At 33.9% G+C, this 23297-nt stretch overlaps 1 protein-coding gene across 9 annotated transcripts in view; it reads right to left on the bottom strand.

The window, feature by feature from the left end:
- The window catches only part of ASCC3 (activating signal cointegrator 1 complex subunit 3), a 372407-nt gene that overhangs the window by 63159 nt on the left and 285951 nt on the right, over nucleotides 1–23297 (bottom strand). For all 9 annotated transcript variants that reach the window (XM_050786660.1, XM_050786663.1, XM_050786659.1 and 6 more), the window contains 2 exons: nucleotides 15993–16104; nucleotides 15680–15814 (listed from right to left, as the gene is read on the bottom strand). In XM_050786660.1, coding sequence (XP_050642617.1) covers nucleotides 15680–15814; nucleotides 15993–16104 — 247 coding nt within the window. The remainder of the gene's footprint in view (nucleotides 1–15679; nucleotides 15815–15992; nucleotides 16105–23297) is intronic.

Genomic DNA, 23297 nt, shown 5'->3' on the forward strand with positions numbered 1-23297 from the left:
CAATGTTTAGCTCCCACTTATAGGTGAGAACATGTGGTATTTGTTTTTCTGTTCTTGTGTTAATTTGCTTAGGATAATACTGCATCCATGTTGCTGCAAAGGACATGATTTCATTCTTTTTTTTTTTTTTGTGGCTGTGTAGTATTCCATGGTGTATATGTACCACATTTTCTTTATCCAATCCACTGTTCATGGGCACTTAGGTTGATTCAATGTCTTTGCTACTGTGAGAATGCTGAGATAAACATGTCAGTGCATGTGTCTTTTGGTAGAAGAATTTGTTTTCTTTTGGATCCCCAGTAATGGGATTGCTGAGTTGAATAGTAGTTGTTTCTAGTTCTTTGAGAAATTTCTCTCCACAGTGGCTGAACTAATTTATATTCCCACCAACAGTTTATAAGCATTCCCTTTTCCCCACATCCTTGCCAACATCTGTTTTTTGACTTTTAATAATAGCCTTTCTGGGCCAGGCGCAGTGGCGCATACCCATAAACTTAGCACTTTGGGAGGCTGAGGTGGGAGGATCACCTGAGGTCAGGAGTTCGAGACCAGCCTGTCCAACATGGTGAAACCCCATCTAAACTAAAACTACAAAAATTAGCCAGGCATGGTGGTGGGTGCTGTAATCCCAGCTACTAGGGAGGCTGAGGCAGGAGAATCGCTTGGACCCCAGAGGCAGAGATGGCAGTGAGCAGAGATCATGCCACTGCACTCTAGCCTGGGTGACAAAGTGAGACTCTGTCTCAAAAACAAACAAACAAACAAACAAAAAACAAACAAGCCATTCTGACTGGTATGATAGTATCTCATTGTGGTTTTGATTTGCATTTCTTTGATTAGTGATGTGGAGCATTTTTTCATGTTTGCTGGTTTCTTGTATGTCTTCTTTTGAGAAGTGTCTGTTCATGTCTTCTACCCATTTTTAAACAGAGTTGTTTGGTTTTTTTTTTCTTCTTCTTCAATTGCTTAAGATCCTTATAGATTCTGGATATTAGACCTTTGTTGGGCACATAATTTGTGAATATTTTCTGTAGGTTGTCTGTTTGGTCTTTTAATAATTTCTTTTGCTGTGCAGAAGCTCTTTAAGTCTCATTTGACATTGTTGCAATTGCTTTGGAGGACTCAGTCATAAATTCTTTCTTTCTTTTTTCTTTTTTTTTTTTTTGAGATGGAGTCTCGCTCTGTCACCCAGGTTGGAGTGCAGTGGCACAATCTCGGCTTACTGCAAGCTCCTCCTCCCAGGTTCATGCCATTCTCCTGCCTCAGCCTCCCGAGTAACTGGGACTATAGGCACCCGCCACCACACCCAGCTAATTTTTTTGTATTTTTAGTAGAGACAGGGTTTCACTGTGTTAGCCAGGATGGTCTCAATCTTCTGACCTTGCGATCCACCCATCTTGGCCTAGTCATAAATTACTTCTTAAGGCTGATGTCCAGAATGGTGTTCCCTAGGTTTTCTTCTAGGATTCTTATAGTTTGAGGTCTTAAATTTAAGTCTTTAACCCACCTAGAGCTAATTTTTGTATATGGTGAAAGGTAGGAGTCCAGTTTCATTCTTCTGCATATGGGCTAGCCAGTTTATTGAATAGAGAGTCCTTTCTGTATTGCTTATTTTTGTCAACTTTCTTGAAGATTGGGTGACTGCAGGTGTGTGGCTTTATTTCTGGGCTCTCTATTCTGTTCCACAGGTTTATGTGTCTGTTTTTGTATGAGTACCATGCTGTTTTGGTTACTATAACCTTTTAATATAGCTTGAAGTCAGGTAATGTAATGCCTCTGGCTTTGTTCTTTTTGTTTAGAATTGCTTTGGCTATTTGTGCTCTTTTTTGGTTCCACATGAATTTTAAAATAGGTTTTCCCAATTCTGTGAAAAATGACATTGGTAGTTTGACAGGAATAGCATTAAATCTGTAGATTGCTTTGGGCCATATGGTTAATGACATTGATTCTTGCAATCTATGAGTATGGAATGTTTTTCCATTTGTTTGTGTTATCTATGTTACCTTTTAACAGTATTTTGAAGTTCTCCTCATAGAGATCTTTCACCTCCTTGGTTAGATGTATTCCTAGGTATTTAATTTTGTTGCAGCTATTGTAAATAGGATTTCATTCTTCATTTGGCTCTCAGATTGAACATTACTGGTGTAGAGAAATGTTACTGATTTTTGTACACTGAATTTGTATCCTGGAACCTTGCTAAAATCTTTTGTTGGTTTTAATATTCTTTTGGTGAAGTCTTTAGGGTTTTCTAAGTATATAATCATATTATCACCAAAAAGAGATACTTTGACTTCTTATTTTCCTATTTGGATGCCTTTTATTTCTTTCTCTTGTCTGATTGCTCTGGCTACCACTTCGAGGACTGTGTTAAATAGGAATGGTGAGAATGGCATCCTTACCTTGTTCCAGTTCTCAAGGGGAATGATTCCAGTTTAAGTTCGGCATGATGTTGGCTGTGGGTCTGTCATATTATTTTGAGCTATGTTCCTTTGATACCTAGTTTGAGACCATCCCCTTCTTGAGATACTTTTTTCCACCTGGTTTCCAGGACATTGCACTCTCTTGGATGTTTTCCTTTTTGCTTGTTGTTCCTCACTCCTAGTTTTCTTTGTTGTCACACCTTCTCCTCCTTCTCTCCCCAACGTCTACATACTAGCATTCTCAAGAGCTCAACTTTTAGACCTCTGGTCAATACTGACTGCCCAGATGATCTCAACCAATTCCATGACTTTGAAACTTGGAAAAGAATCCATATGCCTGTCACAGTCCCCCCATTCCCCAAGACAAACACACACTCTGCTCTTTACTCATTGCTTTTCACCTCAATTAATGGTATTCTCTCTCAGTAAATTGTTCAGGCCCAAACCTAGATAGCATCTTCCATTCTCTACTTATAATCAATCAATCATTAATTCCTGTTGGCTCAACCTTTAAAATATCCTGGGTTTGACTACTACTCACCATTTCAACCTCTAACCACTCTATCCAAGCCACCATCTTCTCTCATGTGGACTCTCTCCAACAGCCAGTTCTCCATAAAAAAGCAAGAATGATCTTTTTCACTATCAATAACATCACATCACTCACCGGATCAAAATCCCACCAATGGCTCCACTGAACACTTAGGATAAAAATCAACACTCCTTACTATGGCCCTAGATGACATCACCTCTGTCTCCTAGGTCCTCTCAGTGTGCACTCCACTTTAAGCATACTGGCTTTTCTGCTATTCTTTGAAATTTCTAAGCAGCTCCTGCTTCCTTTGCATTTGGCTTTTCCTTCTACCCAGGATTTCTTCCCCAAGGCTTTCTCATGATTTATTCCTTCATGTTATTCAGTTCTTTGTTCAAATATCATCTTCTCAGAATGGCTTTCCTTTACCATCGTAAACCATCCTATTAATAAGAGCATCCTCTAATTATCTTCTGATTATTACCATGTTTTCCCTGCATCTACCACTTATATTCACCTGAAATTACATGTGTGTTTATTCTTGGCCAACTCCACTATAACTGTAAGGTCCATGAGTGGTGGAACCATTAGCTCTGTTTTCTGCTGTATGGCTGGAATATAATATGTGCTCAATAAATATTATTATTAAATAATAGCTAATATTTACTGATTACTGCAAATAAGCAAATAATCGTTCTATACACTTCACCTATATAAACTAATGCAATCATTCCAATAACCTCATGAGGAAACTGAGGCTCAGAGGGTAAGTACCATTGTCCAAAGTCTAGAAAGTGGCAGAGATAGTATTTGAAATTGTTCAGGTTTCATTTCAGAACCCAGGCTCATAATAACTAAGCTCACATGATCAGAATTATAACTTTAGTGAACTGACTAGATGATAGATGAGCTAATATGCAAAATTTTCTTCACAACAGGTTTGTTTTGTAACTTTGTGGAATATGGGAGTCAGTGAAAGCCAGAGTTATCACCCACAGGCAAAAACTCTTTTATAATGTAACATTATAATGTGAAAAGCTAATGTGATGTGGCAATATACACAAATACTTGTGATATCACAAAAGATACAGCTCTGCAATCTTTCTGCACATGGACTATTGACTCTTACAAGACTTGTGAGAAAATGATCAGGAGATATAAATCTCTATATAGACTATGCCCTAGATTGAATATTTGTGTCCCCTGCCCCACATTAGTATGTTAAACCTGAACTCCCAGTGTGATGGTGTTTGGACATGGGGGCTTTGGGGAGGGGGTGATTAGGTCATGAAAGTAGAACTCTCATGAATAGGGTTAGTGCCCTTATAAAGGAGACTCCAGAGAAATCTCTCACCACTTCTGCCATGTTAGGGCACAACTAGAAGATGGCCATCTATGCACCAGGAGACAGGCCCTCACCAAACACTGAATCTGCTGATTCCTTGATTTGGTACTTCATAGTCTCTAGAACGGTGAGAAATAAATATCTATTATTAAAGCTACCTATTCTATGGTATTTTTGTTTGTAGCAGTCTGAATGCACCAAGACAGGCTAAATAATAGCTAAGGTATGAGGACTACTGGTGGTCTGATAACAATCAATGAAAAGGGAATAGGGCAAAGGGAAACACTGTCAGGAATAACAAACTAAGAAAGGGTAACCGTCCTCTTTTCAATTTAAAAAACTTATAAAAGTAGTATTATATATAAAACAAGATTCAATAAAGCAAGGAGATAAACACAATGACCTGTTTTTAAACACATTAGGATATACTTCATAATAAATAATTAACAAAAATTTTTGTTCTAATCTGTGTTAACATACTTGTTTACAATACCCCTCATCATGAAGGGGTATTTTCTATGATTATTTTTTCCTTTTACAATTCTGTGTTTCCAAAATAACATAATATTGTAGGACTCTGCTTATAGTGGGTTGGATTGAATGCTGGCATGCTTAATTTTTCTTTTTCTCTTGTTACATAAAAGTGATACTGAAACGTATTCAGATGGCCTTAAATATTGGAAATGATCACTCCTATTTAACTACTGAGCTGCTTTCCGATGATAAAAAGTAGGATGATATGACTTTTAGTTTAAACAGCATTTTGGTATTATTTGTACTGAGAAGACATTTGGGGCATGAATCATGAATCTTTTGGAAACAGTTCTAATCACCATTATTCATGGAGGAAGGAGGTCATATTGATTTCTGAATTACCCCATCTGCTGAACCAAAGAGACCCTGACAACTTTAGAGTACTTAAACTTTATTGGGATGAAATTAGAAACATTTAAGCAGAAGCCAATTTCTAGCATATGAAAATTAGATTTTAATATTCTTAATTCAATATTAAAGTTTCCATATTTTCCACTTATTTAAAAAATCTGAAAAATGCTCTACTTACTCAAAGTAGAGTGAGAGGTGGTTAAAATTTGGGGAAGACATTTTATTTCCAGTAGGATAATATGTTTCAGTGTTATTTTTATTTCTCCAACATGATGCATGTGTAATGACAATTCTAAGTAGTTATTATATCACTAAGTTAAGCAGAGAGTTACTATCGATAATAAAAAAAAAATTTCAAAAACAGATTAATAATAATTTATTTTGCCAAATAATTCCTAATAAGATTCTCTGGAAAGTAAAATACCATGGAAGTTTTATAAATATGACTTAATTTATATAAACCCAACCAAGATTATGTTTGCAATTTAAAAATGTTTAGTTGGAGTACCCTTTGTAAATGTTCTTATGTGCCCCCGGGAGCTTGGTGTTCCAATCTTGCCCATAGGACAGGCTGGTAACTCTTTGGGGGAGGACAATGTCAGCAACTCTTTTAGACTTGAATGCTGTAGGTAGAACTAAACACTTGCCATGCTTAGATAAAGCTACATTGAGCAGCAATGGCACACAGAGATAGATACAAGCTTATGCCTTTGTTTTCATTAAGCTTTTAGGGCTCTAGTATAAATCTTCTTAAAAAATACGGATCTGTCTCTGTTTCTCTGGTATTCCCCAAATGCACTGAGTATTGGATAGAATACATAGCAAATTTTAATAAATGACAAGCTAAAAGTATCTTTTACAGATAGCTTTGGCAGAGAAATTTATGGGTGCAACCTTTTTATGTACCTTACTTTGTAAATTTAGATAAAAGAGCAACATAAGATGTAAAAAGAAGGAAAAAAGAAAAGTACAAAACAGAAATGGGAAACGAGACAGGACATTCAAAAGGTTGCCAGGAGATACAAATTCTAACACTGCCCTTTCCCTGTTGGGAGCTGAGTTTTTATATTATTTTTCCATAGTAGTTGTGTCATCTTGGGCAAGGTTAGGCCATTTTCTTTTTTAATGAGACAGTTAAACTGGTAGATAATAAAAGAAATATATTTTGTTATCTAAATACATTTCTTCAATAACTAAAACTCATTCCTAAATCTAAACTCATTTCCTATTTAATCACCAACATTTGGAATCCTGGTAATTGATTCTTAATCTTAATCTGTGGGACAATTTAGGAAATCAAAAGTAATTAAGAAAAACAAAAAAAGAACAAAAATTTAAAACAGGACAAATTCCAGACAGTATTACACATACATTTTATGCTTATTGGAACATAACAGCTTAAAAACCTATAACCTACTAAATCACAATAGATATATTTGAGATTGAGGACTTCTATCGGGAAAATATCTCATTTCTCTATATTAAAGAAAGCTTGTAAGTGCAGAAGGTTAGAAGTTAAGAAATAATGGAGAACATGGAAGGTCTCAAGGGAAAGAGACCAAGAGAAGTAGAAAGATACCTTTTTTCAAGACAGTTGCCATCTGTGCCTCTCCAAAAGATGCCAGGCAGCTTCCCAGCCTGAGAGTTAGGGAAGCTCTTCTCGCAAACCCTGGAAGATATCCCATTAGGTTTCCCCACTAAGAAGATAAAGAGTAGCAGATGGGATCCTGTGATTGTCAGGAGGTTATTTGGAAATGGAAGGCCATGAGGTTGGTGGTGTTCACTGTTATTCAGTTAACCTTCCTTTCTTTCATTTTTCCTTTAATAAACTCTTTAACTTTTTTTACATGCTAGGTTCCCTACCAATGCTATTCATAACTGGCTTGTCCTTTTTATTTAGTTTTAAATTTCTCCCTTATAAAAACATTCTTGCTTATTTTTTCAACCTTATATGTTTATGAAAGATATTTTTGCAATTTTTCCTACAAAACAATTTGTAGTTGTGCCGCAAACATGATAAAATTCAAATATTAAAGATGTTATATTACTGAAAATATTCTATATACAGGCAGAGCAAAGAATCAGCGTGCTTTTAAAGAGGACAGTACAGAGAACTGCTAAACCTGGACATTTATTGACACATAAAAATCCTATTGTTCTGGTACTTTTCTAAATTTGGAATAGTTATATTTACATTTAGACATGAAACTCATTCTTTTAGTCAATATCCAAGCTTGTGTGAAAATAAGAATTTCACTACTTTTAATTAAATATTTGATATATAAATAAAATCTCATTTCATGTTGTCATAAGTACCATAACAACCAACTGTATGTTATACAAATTAACTGAAAATTATTGAGACATAAAACATGTGGGGCATATTTTGTTTTCTTTCAAAATTATCAATATTATAGCAAGCATATTCTGAAAAATATGTTCAAACAAATTTTCCCTAACTTTGAAGCTTTTCATTTCTCTTCCTGTTTTAAAATAGGCTACCTTCTAAAAGTCCACAGAACATATCAGATCATGATCCTGGTTTGCCACGATGACAGGCACTTTCTACTCTGGACTTCGGATTTCAGTGCCAACATCATTAAGAGATTCTTCAAATTACTTTCAAAATGTCCTTTTCCCTCAGGATTTTTACTTATATCTAATTAGACTACTTACTCCATACCATGTAATCCCTGTTGCTAAAACTGCTAAATGCTTCAATAACTAGGAGGAGGGCATCAATGGAGCAAGACAGATGTAATGTCACTGGTTAACAGTAGAGGTGTGAAGCAGCTGCCTTAATTACGAAGCTTATTAATTCATGGTGTTAGAAAAAACTTGGCAAGGGTTCTTATAAAATACCTAACGTTTTCCAAAATAGCATCAGATTGTTTAAAACTTAAAATAATGTCTTCAATAAAAAAAAGCTGAAATAATTATTTTGTTAGTAATTAAGATCTGTATTTAATACTTACGATTCTAGTTACAAGGTCATACATAATTTTAAAAGTAACTCTGGTTCTTTATTTTTAAGAAGTATATATCTTACATGTCAATGCTTTAAAAATTTTTTACAGCTGGAATGAAATAATAGGATAAAGATAGAGTATGTCTAGGAGAGGAAATAAAGCATAGGGAAAAGTTCTAAGGAGTTACTTTCTATAGAAGCTATAACAACTTAATCTCATTAAAATTCAATTTCATTATTTACATATTAACACTTAACTTGAAGGACTATTTGATGCTTATAAATAATGTATATAAAGTGCCTAGCATGTAGTGGGTTCTCAATAAAAAGTAATTAACATTTTTTAATGGCTATATGGAAAAGACGGGATTTAAATAAATGGGCTTCTATTGTAGAAGGAGATTAGTGAAGAGAAATAGTTTCAATAGAATCTTTGCTTTACACCCAGACTAGAGTATTTTACTATCATTTAAAGACGACAATATCTAAAAACCTAAGCCAGAATCAGCTAAGCTTCTAGGAAAGAAGAATAAATAAAAATGGAAGTCTCAAAAGAGATGTTACAGGAGATAAAAAATGAGTGGAAGTGTATTTCCTTTCTCAACTGTTGACTGGAATAGTTTCATATAATGGAATAATAATCAACAGAAATTAGTATCTGCAAGTACTAACAGACTGCCACAATTTTCTTTTTTTTTAAAAAAGCACACAATACTCTGAAGAATAAAAACATTCCTAAAGTATCTAGAGCTCCAACAGAAAAAATTCATGCACATGCCAGGCAGGTCCAATCCTGATCCCTGCTGTGTTAAAAAAAAAAAAAAAAAAAAAAAAAAAAAATTCACCTATCATACCAAATATGACAGTCACAATTCCATTTTCTATTTTAGTTCTTCAGTAACTTTTAATAAATTTATCCCATCTCTTTTTGAATCTATAAATTTTTGGCCTATGTTATATCCGTCAATTGAAGTAATAAATCCTCTGAGTTCATTTCTTGCAAGATCAGATGGAACTTCCTACTAACTGTGAAAAAGTTACTGTTTTCAAGATCCAAAGAGGGCCTCTATTCATGATTTCAATTTTGGTCCCATTGATTCAAAGCCTTTGCCTCTCTAGACCAAAGTGCTCTAATCACATGTCTTCTAACATTTGAGTAGCTCATTTTGGACACATTCAGACTTTCTCTGATGTCCTTTTGATCTGAGGCCACCGGAAATGTATATAGCAAGTCTTCTCCATATGGACGATTAACATAACTATTTCCTGTTTTGTTTTTAGATATTCTTTTTGATAATGGGCAACATCTGCTGTCATCCTTAGAGCATCACACTGAGCTGATGATTTCAGTCAGTAGCAACACCAAAGTGCAAGTGTCTTTCATGGTTTACTACCATTGTCCATAATTTATCTGTGTATGACCACACACACCCCTACTCACCCACACACATACAAACACACACACTCTCACACATACACACAGGAAGTTTGCCACTAATGTTCATTGTTCTGTATCTTGCCCCTAGAAAGTGCCTTATACATTGTAGACACACAATAAATATATTTTTGATGAATCAATATATAGTCTGTGGGCAGAATAGTGAACAACGAAACTGAGTATGAAAAAATGGAGAGTAATACTTAAAGGTAAGTTATTCAAGATATGCACACTGAAATATATTCTTAAAAATTTTTTTAGACAATTTCCTTTAGCTTAGCTCTATACTATTTGGAAAAATTCAGTTTCATCTGCAAACTGAGAAAGTGTCTGTTGCCTCCATTCTTTGGTCAAAGGGTGATATTGTCAATATGATATCATTCTGAAAACTACCAGGCTGACCCCAACCATTCAAAAGAACATAAAAGGCGAGAATTCAAAGGATAACATATAAACAGATATAACATATAGAATTTTTACCAATCCTGACAATCTTCTGTTAATCAATTAAGTAATTAATTAAACTTTAATTTTAGGTTCAAGGTTACATGACCAAGTTTGCTACACAGGTAAATTGTGTGTTGTGTGGTGGTTTGGGGTACAGATTATTTTGTCACCCAGGTAATAAGCATAGTACTCAATAGGTAGTTTTTGGATCCTCTCCCTCCTCCCAGCTTCCACACTCAAGTAGGCCCTTATGTCTGTTGTTCCCTTCTTCGTGTCCATGTATTCTCAATGTTTAGCTCCCATTTATAAGTGAGAATATGTGGTATTTGGTTTTCTATTCCTGTGTGTCACATAGGATTATGGCTTCCAACTCCATCCATGTTTCTGCAAAGAATATGATTTCATTCTTTTTTTATGGCTGCATAGTTTTCCATGGTATGTATGTACCACATTTTCTTTATCCAGTCTGCTGTTGATGGGCATTTAGGTTGATTCCATGACTTTGATATTGTGAATAGTACTGCGATAAACATATGCGTGCATGTGTCTTTATGGCAGAACAATTTTTATTCCTTTGGGTATATACTTAATAATGGATTGCTGGGTTAAGGGGTAGTTCTGTTTTAAGTTCTTTGAGAAATCTACACACCGCTTTCCACAATGGCTGAACTAATTTACATTTCTATCAGCAATGCATTTTGAGAAATCGCCACACTGCTTTCTACAATGGCTGAACTAATTTACATTTCTACTAGCAGTGTATACATGATGCCTTTTCTCTGCATCCTCACCAGCATGTTATTTTTTGACTTTTAAAATAACAGTCATTCTGACTGGTGTGAGATGGTATCTCATTGTGGTTTTGGTTTGCATTTTTCTAATAATTAGTGATGTTGAGCATTTTTTTCATATGCTTATTGGCCACATGTATATCTTCTTTTAAAAAGTATCTGTTCATGTCCTTTGCCCACTTTTTAATGGGGTTGTTTTTTTGCTTAATTTGTTTAAGTTCCTTACAGATTCTGAATATTAGACCTTTGTCAGAGGAATAGTTTGCAAATATTTTCTCCCATTCTGTAGGCTGTCTGTTTACTCTACTGATAGTTTGTTTTCTTATGTAGAAGCTCTTTAGTTTAATGTGGTCTCATTTGTCAACTTTTGTTTTTGTTGCAACTGCTTTTGGCATCTTTTTCATGAAATCTTTGCCAGGGCCTATGTCCAGAATGGTATTTCCTAGGTTATCTTCCAGAGTTTTTGTAGTTTTAGGTTTCACATTCAAGTCTTTAATCCATCTTGAGTTGACTTTTGTATTTGGGTAAGGAAGGGGTCCTATTTCAATCTTCTGCATATGGCTAGGCAATTATCCCAGCACCACTTATTGAATAGGGAGTCTTTTTTCTCATTCTTTTTGCTGACAATTAGATGGTTGTAGGTACGTGGCTTCACTTCTGGGCTCTCTATTCTGTTCCATCAGTCTATGTCCGTTTTTGTGCTAGCACCATGCTGTTTTGGTTACTGTAGCCTTGTAGTATAGTTTGAAGTCAGGTAACATGATATCTCTAGCTTGGTTCCTTTTGTTTAGGATTGCCTTGGCTATTCAAGCTCTTTTTTGGATCCATATAAAATTTGAATAGTCTTTCCTAATTCTGTGAAGAATGTCATTGGTAGTTTGTTAGAGATAGCACTGAATGTATAAATTGCTTTGGGCAGTATGGTCATTTTAACAATATTGATTCTTCCTATCTATGAATATGAAATGTTTTTCCATTTGTTTGTGTCAACTCTGATTGTTTTTGAGCAGTGTTTTGTAATTCTCATTATAGAGATTTCTCATCTCTTTGGTCAGATGTATTTCTAGGCATTTTATTCTTTTAGTCGCTATTGTGAATGGGATTGCATTCTTGACTTGGCTCTCAGCTTGAATGTTTTTGGTGTGTAGAAATTCTACTGATTTGTGTATATTGATTTTGTATTCTGGAAATTCTAATTCTTATTTCAGACAAGTTAATAGTAATAAGCAAAATGACCATATAAAGGGTAAGAATTCCAACTCATTTTTTAAAAAAGAGAAAACCATATAGCTCAGTACAAGATTATAAATACTTATATTCTCTAAAGGAAGAAAAGGTCCAAAAGAGGGTACCATCAGTTAGGACTAGATACCATCAAGAGACTATCACTTGAAACTATGTTTTGAGGATAACAGGAGAGAAATAATAGGTTTATATATTTAGAAATGTTTGGTAAGAGTGAATTCATGTTTTAATATTCTTTTTTTTCCAATTTATGATTACCTTTTAGCTTATTTTTTGTGCCCACAATCATCACAATGTAATATATTCAGAGGACCCAAAAGAAAAATCTTAATGAACCTAATTTCTATATGTTATTAATACCCCAAAATCCTGAAAACCAAAAGACAAATTTAATGGGTAGCTTAAGAAATAAGAAAACTTTATTCACTAATAAAATTTAAGAAAATATTATGGAAAGTTCAAAGTAATACTCAAAAAAAATAGAAGTATTTCAGTTGTAATGTTATCAGAAATACTAAAAATTTAAAAACTAAAGATTAAAAGTGACTTTAGAAACATCAATGAATATATCTTAGTAAAAGGAAGCATTAATAATGAATGTTACATGAGTGAATTGTACAAAAACATGATATGACTTTAAGTATTAAGATAACAAAAGCAATGACAATGGAAACAGATCTTTGAAACACTAATGTTATCCCCACAGCTTTCCTCATCTTCTTATGCTTTTATCATCCTGTTCCCTACTGCTTCTGTCTGACTACTAGTTCCTCCTTATTTTAAAACCACAATGACATTAATATGCATTTTTGGAGGCAAAAGTAGGGGGGATACTGAGGTTTTGTGAGTCATTTGGTAGTCTTTTCATGGTTAAAAAAAAAGTCATTTAAAGAAACTTAAGAACGATTTCTGGAAATTACAACATAATTTTACAATCTTGCTGTATTATTTAGGATTTTTGCTGGTAGTTACACATAGTGTTTGCTAGTGAACAAAGAATAATTCCTAGGCAAGAAATTAAGAAAACAGTGTGATACCTACATATCTTCTTGTCAATGTGAGTCCTATGGTTCTTCATTCAGAATGAACCCTCATTGAGATAATAGAGACTGAGACAATATCTAGTGCAAGCCGAGAGCTCCTTGGACTAAACACCATGAGAGAAGAAGATATTCTTGCTGTGGAAATTTTTATGGGGTAGACCATATCATATCTATATAAATATTCCACTATATAGCTTTCCTTACACATATTTTCAGATGGTTCCATTTATTCGGTTATTGACAGGATGGGAACAGACCTTTTGTGTAAAAGGTAAAATAAATTCAGAACTGACTTTATTTTAACAAAATATATAACAAAAATATACCAACAGATTAGCATAACTGGTTTCATATAGTGTAATGCCAGAAAGAAACATGCTGCTGACAGGATGGGAACAGACCTTTCGTGATCAATGCCTTTTCAAAGAGAAGACTAAAGCAAATGTTTAATTTCCCTGGGATTTTAAGGTTTTTTTTGGCTTTTTTAGTGGAGTAAACAGGGGTACAGAATGTAGTAGGCATATGATTCTCACACACTTCCTTTACAGCGTATATCTAGTTTTAACTTGTTACTTTGTACCTCCCACCTCAATGCCTTCCATCTAACTGTGTGCGTGTGTGTGTGTGTGTGTGTGTGTGTGTGTGTGTGTGTGTGTGTGTATGACTTGAGAGGCAGTATAGTAGGATGGTTTCAGGGCCCATATTCTGGTGCTACACTGCGAACTACTCACTTTGGACAAGATGGTTAACCTTTAAAATGGGAAAAATGATGGGATGTTATTAATACCAAATGAGTGGTTGTTGTGAGGATTAAATTAGTTTATTAATTTAAAGTTCTTAATGTCTAGTGCGTAAAAACTGCTCAAAGGTGTTAGCTGTTATTATACGTTTCCAAGGCAGAAAAGTATGCTTAAATATGAGATTAGATAAATACGAAACAAATTATAGTCTTAAATCTAACAGATACTAAGAGGCATGCCCAAATTTATTAACCATTATTTTGCTGCCTGTGCTAACAGTCTCTCCCCAAGAGAAATCCTACTTTTTTGAATCTTTGGCTAGAAGCTGATAAAAATATCATTCTTAAGGATCTAAAAAAGTCTTTATACTTTGTACTCTTCCATCAGAAATAAATTTTTAAGTTAAAAAACAATATTTTTCGGTAGCTACCTCATATACTTTAGTCCTCTATGCTTTTCTACACAGCAAATAGAAAACTGATTACTACAGGATCCATCTATCCTTCCATCTGTTCATCAATTCATTAATAAATATTTTCAAACTCACTAAAATGTACATGGCACTATGCTGGGCACAAAATTTACAAACTAGTTTCTTGGAGGGGAAAAAACTGAGAAATTTAAAACTTGTGAATAGGATACTGAAGCTTATTGAGAATGATAAAGCAATAGAAGAGGAAGGAAAAAAGTTACTCAGGGAACTACCATAGAATCAATGAATTTATAACAGAAGGACTTTAAAGACAGAATGGTCCAATTGTTCTTAACTTTTTAAAAAAGCACCAACACATCTGAAGGATAAGATAACAGTCAGAATATATGAATATCCTAACTAATATGTTAACAAAGATTTGTGGTAAATTATTACACTTAAAATCAACAAAGTGAAGAAAAGCCAGAAGGATACATTATGTAGAAAGAAAGGTAGACAAGATGCTTCTAATATCAATTTCTTAGCTATTTGGCAAAAAAAGGAAAAATGAACAAAGTATAGGTTTTTTTTTTTTTTTTTTTTTTTTTTTTGAGACGGAGTCTTGCTGTGTCTCCCAGGCTGGAGTGCAGTGGCGTGATCTCGGCTCACTGCAAGCTCCGCCTCCCGGGTTCACGCCATTCTCCCGCCTCAGCCTCCCAAGTAGCTGAGACTACAGGCGCCCGCCACCACGCCCGGCTAGTTTTTTTGTATTTTTAGTAGAGACGGGGTTTCACCATGTTAGCCAGGATAGTCTCGATCTCCTGACCTCGTGATCCACCCGCCTCGGCCTCCCAAAGTGCTGGGATTACAGGCTTGAGCCACCGCGCCCGGCACAAAGTATAGTTTTTTACCATGTGATATAACTGTGGTCATTTTTTTGGTAAGGGTGTTTGTGGGGATGGGGGATAAACAGCTGTACTGACATTAATTCTAAGAACTTAATTGTGTGGATGCTTATGAAAGAAACTTCAGTAGCATCACAGATAAGTATTCAACAGGAACTATCCAAAAAAGCAATAAGAAAAGTTTTCAATCATAATTCAAAGAGGCTACTATATTTAAGGATAGGGTGATGACTTGCCTTGCTCAGGACAATCCGGTTTACATCTACTATCCTGGCTTAAATATTAATAGGGCCTCACTCTACACTCAGAAGGGTCCAAATTTTGATGATATATTATGTGGTCACCTTATCTATGGGCATCTTAGTCTACATGTGTTGCTTTGTAGTGACCCTGTTTAACAGAGGAAAGGGCTTTATAAATGGTTTCTGTTAAATTTCAAGACAAACTAGGTGGCAAAACTTTAAGCCCTAAATTAAAAGAGAAGATACGAAATATATGAAAAACTCACACTTAGAATTGAAAGCAATTCTTCAGTACTGCATTCAGGCTTCAAGCGGTCCTTGAACATTTTAACCGTTTGATGCTTCAAATAGTAATAGGAGGCAATTCGGCCATAAGTTAGAGGTTCAATGCTGCGATTATCCTATTTCAAAAGAATAACAAATGAAGAGTACATGAAAGTAGGTATCTTTATAAAATTAGTAATTCGGACAGCTGCTTTTGAAACAATTTTGTTAAAAATTTTGATAGTATTAGAAGCAAAAGACCTGTTAAAAAGCTGGGCAATCTTTTCAATTAGAATGCATATGACTAAGTCGTACCTCTCCAATTTCAATACAGTGGGAAAGTTCCAATTCAATCAGGGACTTCTCAATCAGATGGGACAGAAACTTGTTCACAGAATCATGGCTCACATCACCCAAATTGTAGTAGCTAGAAAACAAGCAAGGTTATTATTTGTTTCAAGATATTTTCTACTAAAACTATCACCTCAGTTTCACAGGCTACATATAAATATAATCCCCTTTTATTATAAAACCTATCCTCAGTAATTTCACAAAACTCACAGAAATATTAATCTTGGGTGGTAGATGACTAAATTTAGGCAATTTATTCAATTATTGTTCCCCTAGTACTTAGGGAATAAATGACATCCTAATGACTAGAAGGGACATCAGCAGGGTAAAAATAAAGCGTTCTAACCAAACCTCAATACAGGAAAAATACGTAAGTCCAGCTCTGTATATTTTCCAAGCAAAAAGCCTAAAGACATACATTTCACCTGATTGTGCCTCCCTGCAACACTGAGAAGTTCTTGGCAAAACCCTACAGCCACTAGGGATCTGTGCCTGGAAATAGACCTGAAGAGCAAGGGACTACACCCACAATCTTGGCAGTTCCCTAATTCCTACTAGGTGAACCCTGTATCCTAGTCATAATGAGTAATTTATATGCCCTACCTCGCTTTTCCCCATCCACATCAAAGAATGGCAGTGGAAAGTAGTCTTAGAGAACAGGTTCTCATCCGTAAGACCCCATCATGATGGTTTTACATCTGTATAGGATAAGGAAGGGAATATTCATAGTCTGGGAAAAGGGTGCTAACAATTTCAAATGGGAGAGGACTAAAGAAAGCCACAACTTGAGAGCAATGGAGAATACTATCTAGATGACAATTTTTGTGATATTTTTCATTCTTCAAAGGAAGAGACTTGGGGTCAGTAAATTATAAAAAAAAAATTAAAAATACACAAAGCAGGACTAATAATGTCAGGACATATTTTCATTAGAAAGAAAAGTTAGTGCAAATGGCTAGGTACACCCAAATACGAGAGGCTCCATTACATAAAAATTATTATAGTAAGGCACTATTGGAATTTATTTGGGAAAATACCTTCCATTAAAAAGGAATAGTTACTTTAATTTTATCTATCTAAAAGTTACTGTTTTTTCTAGAAAAGCTCTTGGCATGGACCAAAATAAAGCAATATTAATCAATTAAGAGATAAGTAAGTACTAAACCTAGTGCTGTCATTAATTTAAACAAAATGTTCAAATTTACGTATAACTATGGAAGTGAAAAACCAAAATTATTAACCACTATAAAATATTTCTTTTCTTTTGGAAAATGACTAAGGAGGAGTATTTAGTTAGAATAATGTCTTCTGCTTTAGAGGTGAAAATAAAAATTCTGGACATTCAAGCCATATAAAAGATACAAATATCCAAAGTCATTCCAAATTTTTAAAATATTTTTTCTCTTTCATTGTTTCCCAAGAAATGAAATTCATCAGTCAAACTTTCTGCAACATAAGTGCTTACTTTGTATTTCACATTCTTTTGGCTTGCTAAGTCTGTAAATTTTCCAATACCATTTTTAGCTGTCAGGACTAATACATAACTGATAAAGTTATTTCTAAATTGAAAACACTAGTAAAAATGTGCCCAGGATACTAAGTAGTACGATTTGTAGAGTAAGAATCAAACTATTCTTTTTTTAAACCAAATCTGTCTGCCTTGATCTTGGAACAAACAATTCTTTATGTAACTGACATTACAGAAAGAAGGTATTTTGAAAATATTACTGTGAAATACAAAAAAACTAAAATTCTACTTTTATCTATACATTGACTAGGTCATTAGAAAACTAATGGATGCTGTTACTGATTACCATAAGCCATTGTCCTATATATAACTGGGATGCCAACTTTATTATTTTATGCTTTAATGAATAAATTTGGTACATTTACAAATAACACTTAAAACTATCAATGAAAAAAACTTACCTTGAAAAAAATTACAGGTTCTTTTAAATATTTATCTTATTTTATTTACTGTATTTGCTTTAATTTGTTTAATATGTTTACAAAATATATTTCAATGGATTAATATCCCGCCTAAAGTCTGTTTATTTAAGTGTATTGGGACTTTTTAAAGACAAATTTGTGGTTTTCATCCAGATAAAATACAGTCAGAATAAATAATTGCTTAAACATTTAAAGTACATTGCCAAAAAAAAAGAAAAATCAACCTAAATGATGTTTCTGAGATTACAATAAATTATATGATGACTCCATTAAAATATTACTCATAATCTAACTTGCTAAAAGTTCACATTTCTTTGTGCAGAAAACATACACATTTCATTGTTATTTATTCTTAATACAGGTTTTTTTTTCTAAATGTGGTTACCAACATTCTTATTGACTTGCATAACAGAAGAAATACAAAATTCAATTCAAGTAAATTGAACTTCACTGATCTTTACCAAATACTATTCTTTGTCAATATTTGGACTGAGGTTCTAAGGGCATTTAAAATATCTTCAAATCCTTATAAAAGTAAGGTATTGTTACATCTAAATTAGATATACAATTTGTGAGACACTGTAAAATAATTTAAATGTAAATGAAGTTTTTTAGGTTACATAAAATTCTGGGAGTCAATATAAGGGATAGATTACAGATTTATATGATCTCTATTAGTAGCATAACATAGCCTTTACTTCTATGAGGTGAACTTTTTTTTAGTTACCGTGCAACTTCTAGCCTGAACAATTATAAGCATTTAGCTTAAAACATTACATGTCATTAATTTTAATAATAACTTTACTAACTTGAAAAAGCATGCAACAGCTAAGTAAAAAGGTCTGTTTTCATATTGCACTCTCCACAGTACAAAATTTGTAATTTACTGGTTATTTAAACACAAACATTTCACAACTGTTTAATTATGGGTAAAGGATAAAATGTAGTTTCATTTTCACTGCATTGAATCATCAAGTCATTATCTTCTCTTTGCCATAAACAGACAGCCTACCTTTTTGTCAGCATGTTATTTCATTTATTTCACAGAGAAACCCAGTTTCACAATAATTGACTTGTCAGAAGCTCTAATTTATGAGACTGAGCTCTGTAAGATTTCTCTATATTGGACTCAACCTGCACACAAGCAGGGTTGAATATTTACAATGCTGTTAACAGGTGCTGAGTTGTTTAATGATTCTAATAGCCAGAAGCGTACTGAGAAAGCCAGCGGGATCACAATTACAGGCTGTTTGAACACAACAATTACTAGTCCCCTGAGAGGTGTGAAAGTCAAAGGCAGTTTGATACTGACAGCATCTAGCACATGGGCTACACAAGCTAACTTCTATTAGCAGTCCATTGGGAAAAAGTAGTAACAAACCTCTCCCTATCATAAAAATTTACAAAGTTCATAAAATTTAAAGAATCAAAAACTAAAAAACTTTTCAACAATTACCTTTAAAAGATCTTATCAAAGGACAAACAAGAATACTACATAAGAAATCTCAAGTTACTTTTTCAAATCTTAATACTGATGAAATTTCACCAGTTAAGAATGAAAGAGGTTTTATATTAATGTAAAACATAGATAAAGTTACACCAAATGGTTTGGATTTAATGTGAATAGTGGCAGCCATTTCCTGTTTGGTTTATGTAAACCTGGCCAGATATCTTGCTGGGAAATTTTTCATCAGTATTGAAATGCTGCTGCTATAACTGTCAGTAGTGGGAAGTCATTTGTTACAGCACCATGTTTTTTTATGTTCAGATTATGCAGCAATAATAATGACACAAATAGCGAAAGTGGTTGCAGGAACAGCTGAAACTACCCCAACATTTTTGCCCCAGATATATTTAAAAGCTTTCTCAGGGGAAGACAGAGTAAAACTGAACATACAAATTGAATCCAGAACTCAATTTGGAATATATTATATTTTATGAAAGCACCAGTACATGTGTTTATATTCATTTGAACAAGTTAATGTGTGCCTATGTTATATATATATATATGTGTCTATATCTATTAACATAATTATCTTTATATGCATATATATTTGCATATATACATAATATACACAAACAAGAATATAAATAGACATACAGTGACCAACTCAGGAACAGTGGTTGAAATCTTTGTCAATACAAGTTTTACTTTTGGTGTGCTGTGGTGAGGACTTTATAGTAGTATGATTAACTGAAGGGAGCTGGAATATGAGGTCGTAGTTCCTTACCTATATATGACTATATTATAAAAATGGTCTTTCTTTTCTATTTTTAAGTAAACCTCAGTCTCTTTGTTACACACACATGCATGCATACATATTCTTCCTTCCCAAGAAAACTTAAATCTCAATTTATGGTCCTGGATGAAAAGGAATATTAAGGAAAAATTAAAACTACACATAAGTTTTTCATTTGAGACAATTAATTTAGCATTTAAAAAAATTTTATCAGATCTAAAAATAAGTGGGAAAAATTTACCAGTTTCCTGTGCCTTGGTTTGCTTCCAGCTTTTGGGAACAGTGATTTTAACATAGACAATAATAAAAAGATACAAGCAAGGGCCAATGACGAGAATGTGGAGAAAAGGGAATCCTTGTACATTGCTGCTAAGAATGTACATTATTAGCACAGCCTCTTTGGAAAACAGTATGGAAGTTCCTAAAAATCTAAAAATAGATCTAGCATATGATACAGCAATCCCAGTTCTGGGTATATGCCCAAAGGAATTGAAATCAGTATGTTGAAGAGACGTCTGAACTCCTATGTTCATTGCAGCATTATTCACAGTAGCCAAGATATGGAAACAACATAAAGTGCCCATCAATGGATATTCGAACGGATTTGAAAAATATGGTACATATATACACAACGGAATACTTAAAAAAAGAAGGAAATTCTATATTAGTCACAACACAGATGAATCTATAGGGGGAGGAATCTAGAGGGCGTTATGCCTAGTGAAATAAGGTAGGTAGTATGGAAAGACAAATACTGTATGATCTCACTTATATGTAGAATCTAAAAAAGTCAAACTCATAGAAGTACAGAGTAGAATGTCAGTTATTAGAGGTCATGCGGGTTGGGAAGGCCATGCAAGCAAAGGGGCAACTGGTCAAAGGGCATAAAGTTTCAGTTAGACAGGAGGAATAAGTTCTGGTGATGCACTGCACAGCATGGTAACTATCGTTAATAATAACGTATTGTGTAATCCAAAATTACTAAAAAGAGTAGATTTAAAATGTTCTTGCTACAAAGAAATGATAAGCATGTGAGGTGATCAATATGTTAATTAGCCTGATTTGTTCATTTCACAATATATACATATTTTGAAACAGTACATTGTACACCATAATATAATTATCAGTTAAAATTTTTTAAAAGAAAATTTATGTTCACACAAAATCTCACAAATATTTATAGCAGTATTATTTTAAAAAAGAGTCAATCAAAAAAGAAGGTGGCAGAGCTTGACTACAGCTAAGTAAAATATATAAATTGTTAAAATTTACTTAGGCACATTTTTCCATTTTTATCTAGATGTGAAGATTTAGATATTAAAACTGACAATTTGTTTTTTTGGGGGCATCAAATAAAAAAGGGCCATTTGAATGAGTATGGCAGAGTTTCCATAAAGAACCCAGTGTTCAGCATAGCACTGAAAAGAGAAGTGGACAGGGAATGTGGACCTGACAATGAGCACAGTGATGGAGAATGGGATGGAATCCCAGTGTTGCCTCTGTCACTTGGGAGCTGTGGTACTGGGAACAAGTTGCTTAATCTCCCTGTGCTTCCTTTATTTATAAAATGGGGATCATAACAGTACTAAATGAGTTAAGCTCCTGAAACAGCATTTCAAATATAGTAGACACCCAATAAATACTATCAATGCAGATTTTTGTTTACAACCTTATTAATTCCAATTTTCATTTTTATAAACTTCTTGCCTATATTTATGTTTTGCTATTGTTCTGCATCTAGTTTCTTAAGATAAATGCTTGGTTATTTTATTTTTAAGCATTCACATTTTTTATTAGGTCTGTAAAGATATAAATATTCCTTAGAATTGTGCTTTGGTTTAAATTCATTGTTTTATTACATTACATTTTTATTTTTGTATAGCTGTGGTCTAAACCTTTTGTTTTGATTTCATCTTTTACTAGAATAAAACTTTTATAATCCCAAGCAGTTAAATTTTTTTGCCAGCCCTTTTATTTTTATTTCTGGTTTTATTATATTACACAATGAGAATGTAGCCTTATGATCTCTATGTTGAGATGTTCTTTGTGGTCTACTTCATGGTAAATTTTTCAAAACAAATATTCCATTAGTGTTTGCAAGTAATGATATTTCGTTAGAGGCATATGTACAAAGATACTATAGATACAAATTCAAGGGTATTATTATTTAAATCCTCCTTTTTTATGAAATACTTATCTTTTTGATGTGTTAAAGTCTCCTAACATGACTAATTAAGTTGGGCTATAATTTTAATTGAATTTCTGTTTTTGCTTTATATACCTGATGTTATTTTTAGTTCTCTGAAAATATGTAAACTACCGTAACTTTCTAGTGATTGTGTTTGTTACCAATATGATCCATTCTTCTCTGTCCTTTGTATTTTTTTTGCCTCGAATTTGGTTTTGTATGATTTTAATTCTGCAGCTGCTGTTTTCTCTTTTTCTCCTTTACATCTTCTGCCCATCCTTAATTTTCAGCTTTTCTATATCAATCACGTTTGAATGAATCTGAGAATTTCTATTTTACAACAGGGAAGTTTAAATAATTATCAATAGTTATTATTATAGTTGACCTGACTTACAGCATAAGTAGATCCTGTCTGTCCCCTGCTCAAAACTCTGCAATGGTTCCTGTTTCATCCAGAATGAAAGTCAAAATCCTCACCATAGTTTCTAAGACCACCCATGCATGCCCTGTATCACTACTGGCCCTCCACATCCCCAACCTCATCTCCTGTTACTTTCCTGCTTGCACTTATTCTACTTCAGCCACATCTTTTCCTTGTTATTCCTTGAATACACCAGACACGCTAGCCTTAGAATCTCTCTTGTTCCCTTGGTCTGAAATGTTATTTCCTAGAAAGTGGCTGACTTTCTTACCTCTTTCAAGTTTTGCCTGAAATATCAGCACCCTTAATGAGGCCCACCCTGACCTTCTTTTTAATACAGTATTGTAATCTCCCATCTCCCCCCAGGCTACCTTCTGGCTCTCCCACTCTTCCTTATCCTGTTTTCCTTCTAAACATCTATTATCTTTTAATAATATTAAAATCTACTGTCTCTGTTAAAAGAACGTGAG

Source organism: Macaca thibetana, chromosome 4 (genome assembly GCF_024542745.1).
Source record: "Macaca thibetana thibetana isolate TM-01 chromosome 4, ASM2454274v1, whole genome shotgun sequence".
In the NCBI taxonomy this organism is placed as follows: Eukaryota; Metazoa; Chordata; class Mammalia; order Primates; family Cercopithecidae; genus Macaca; species Macaca thibetana.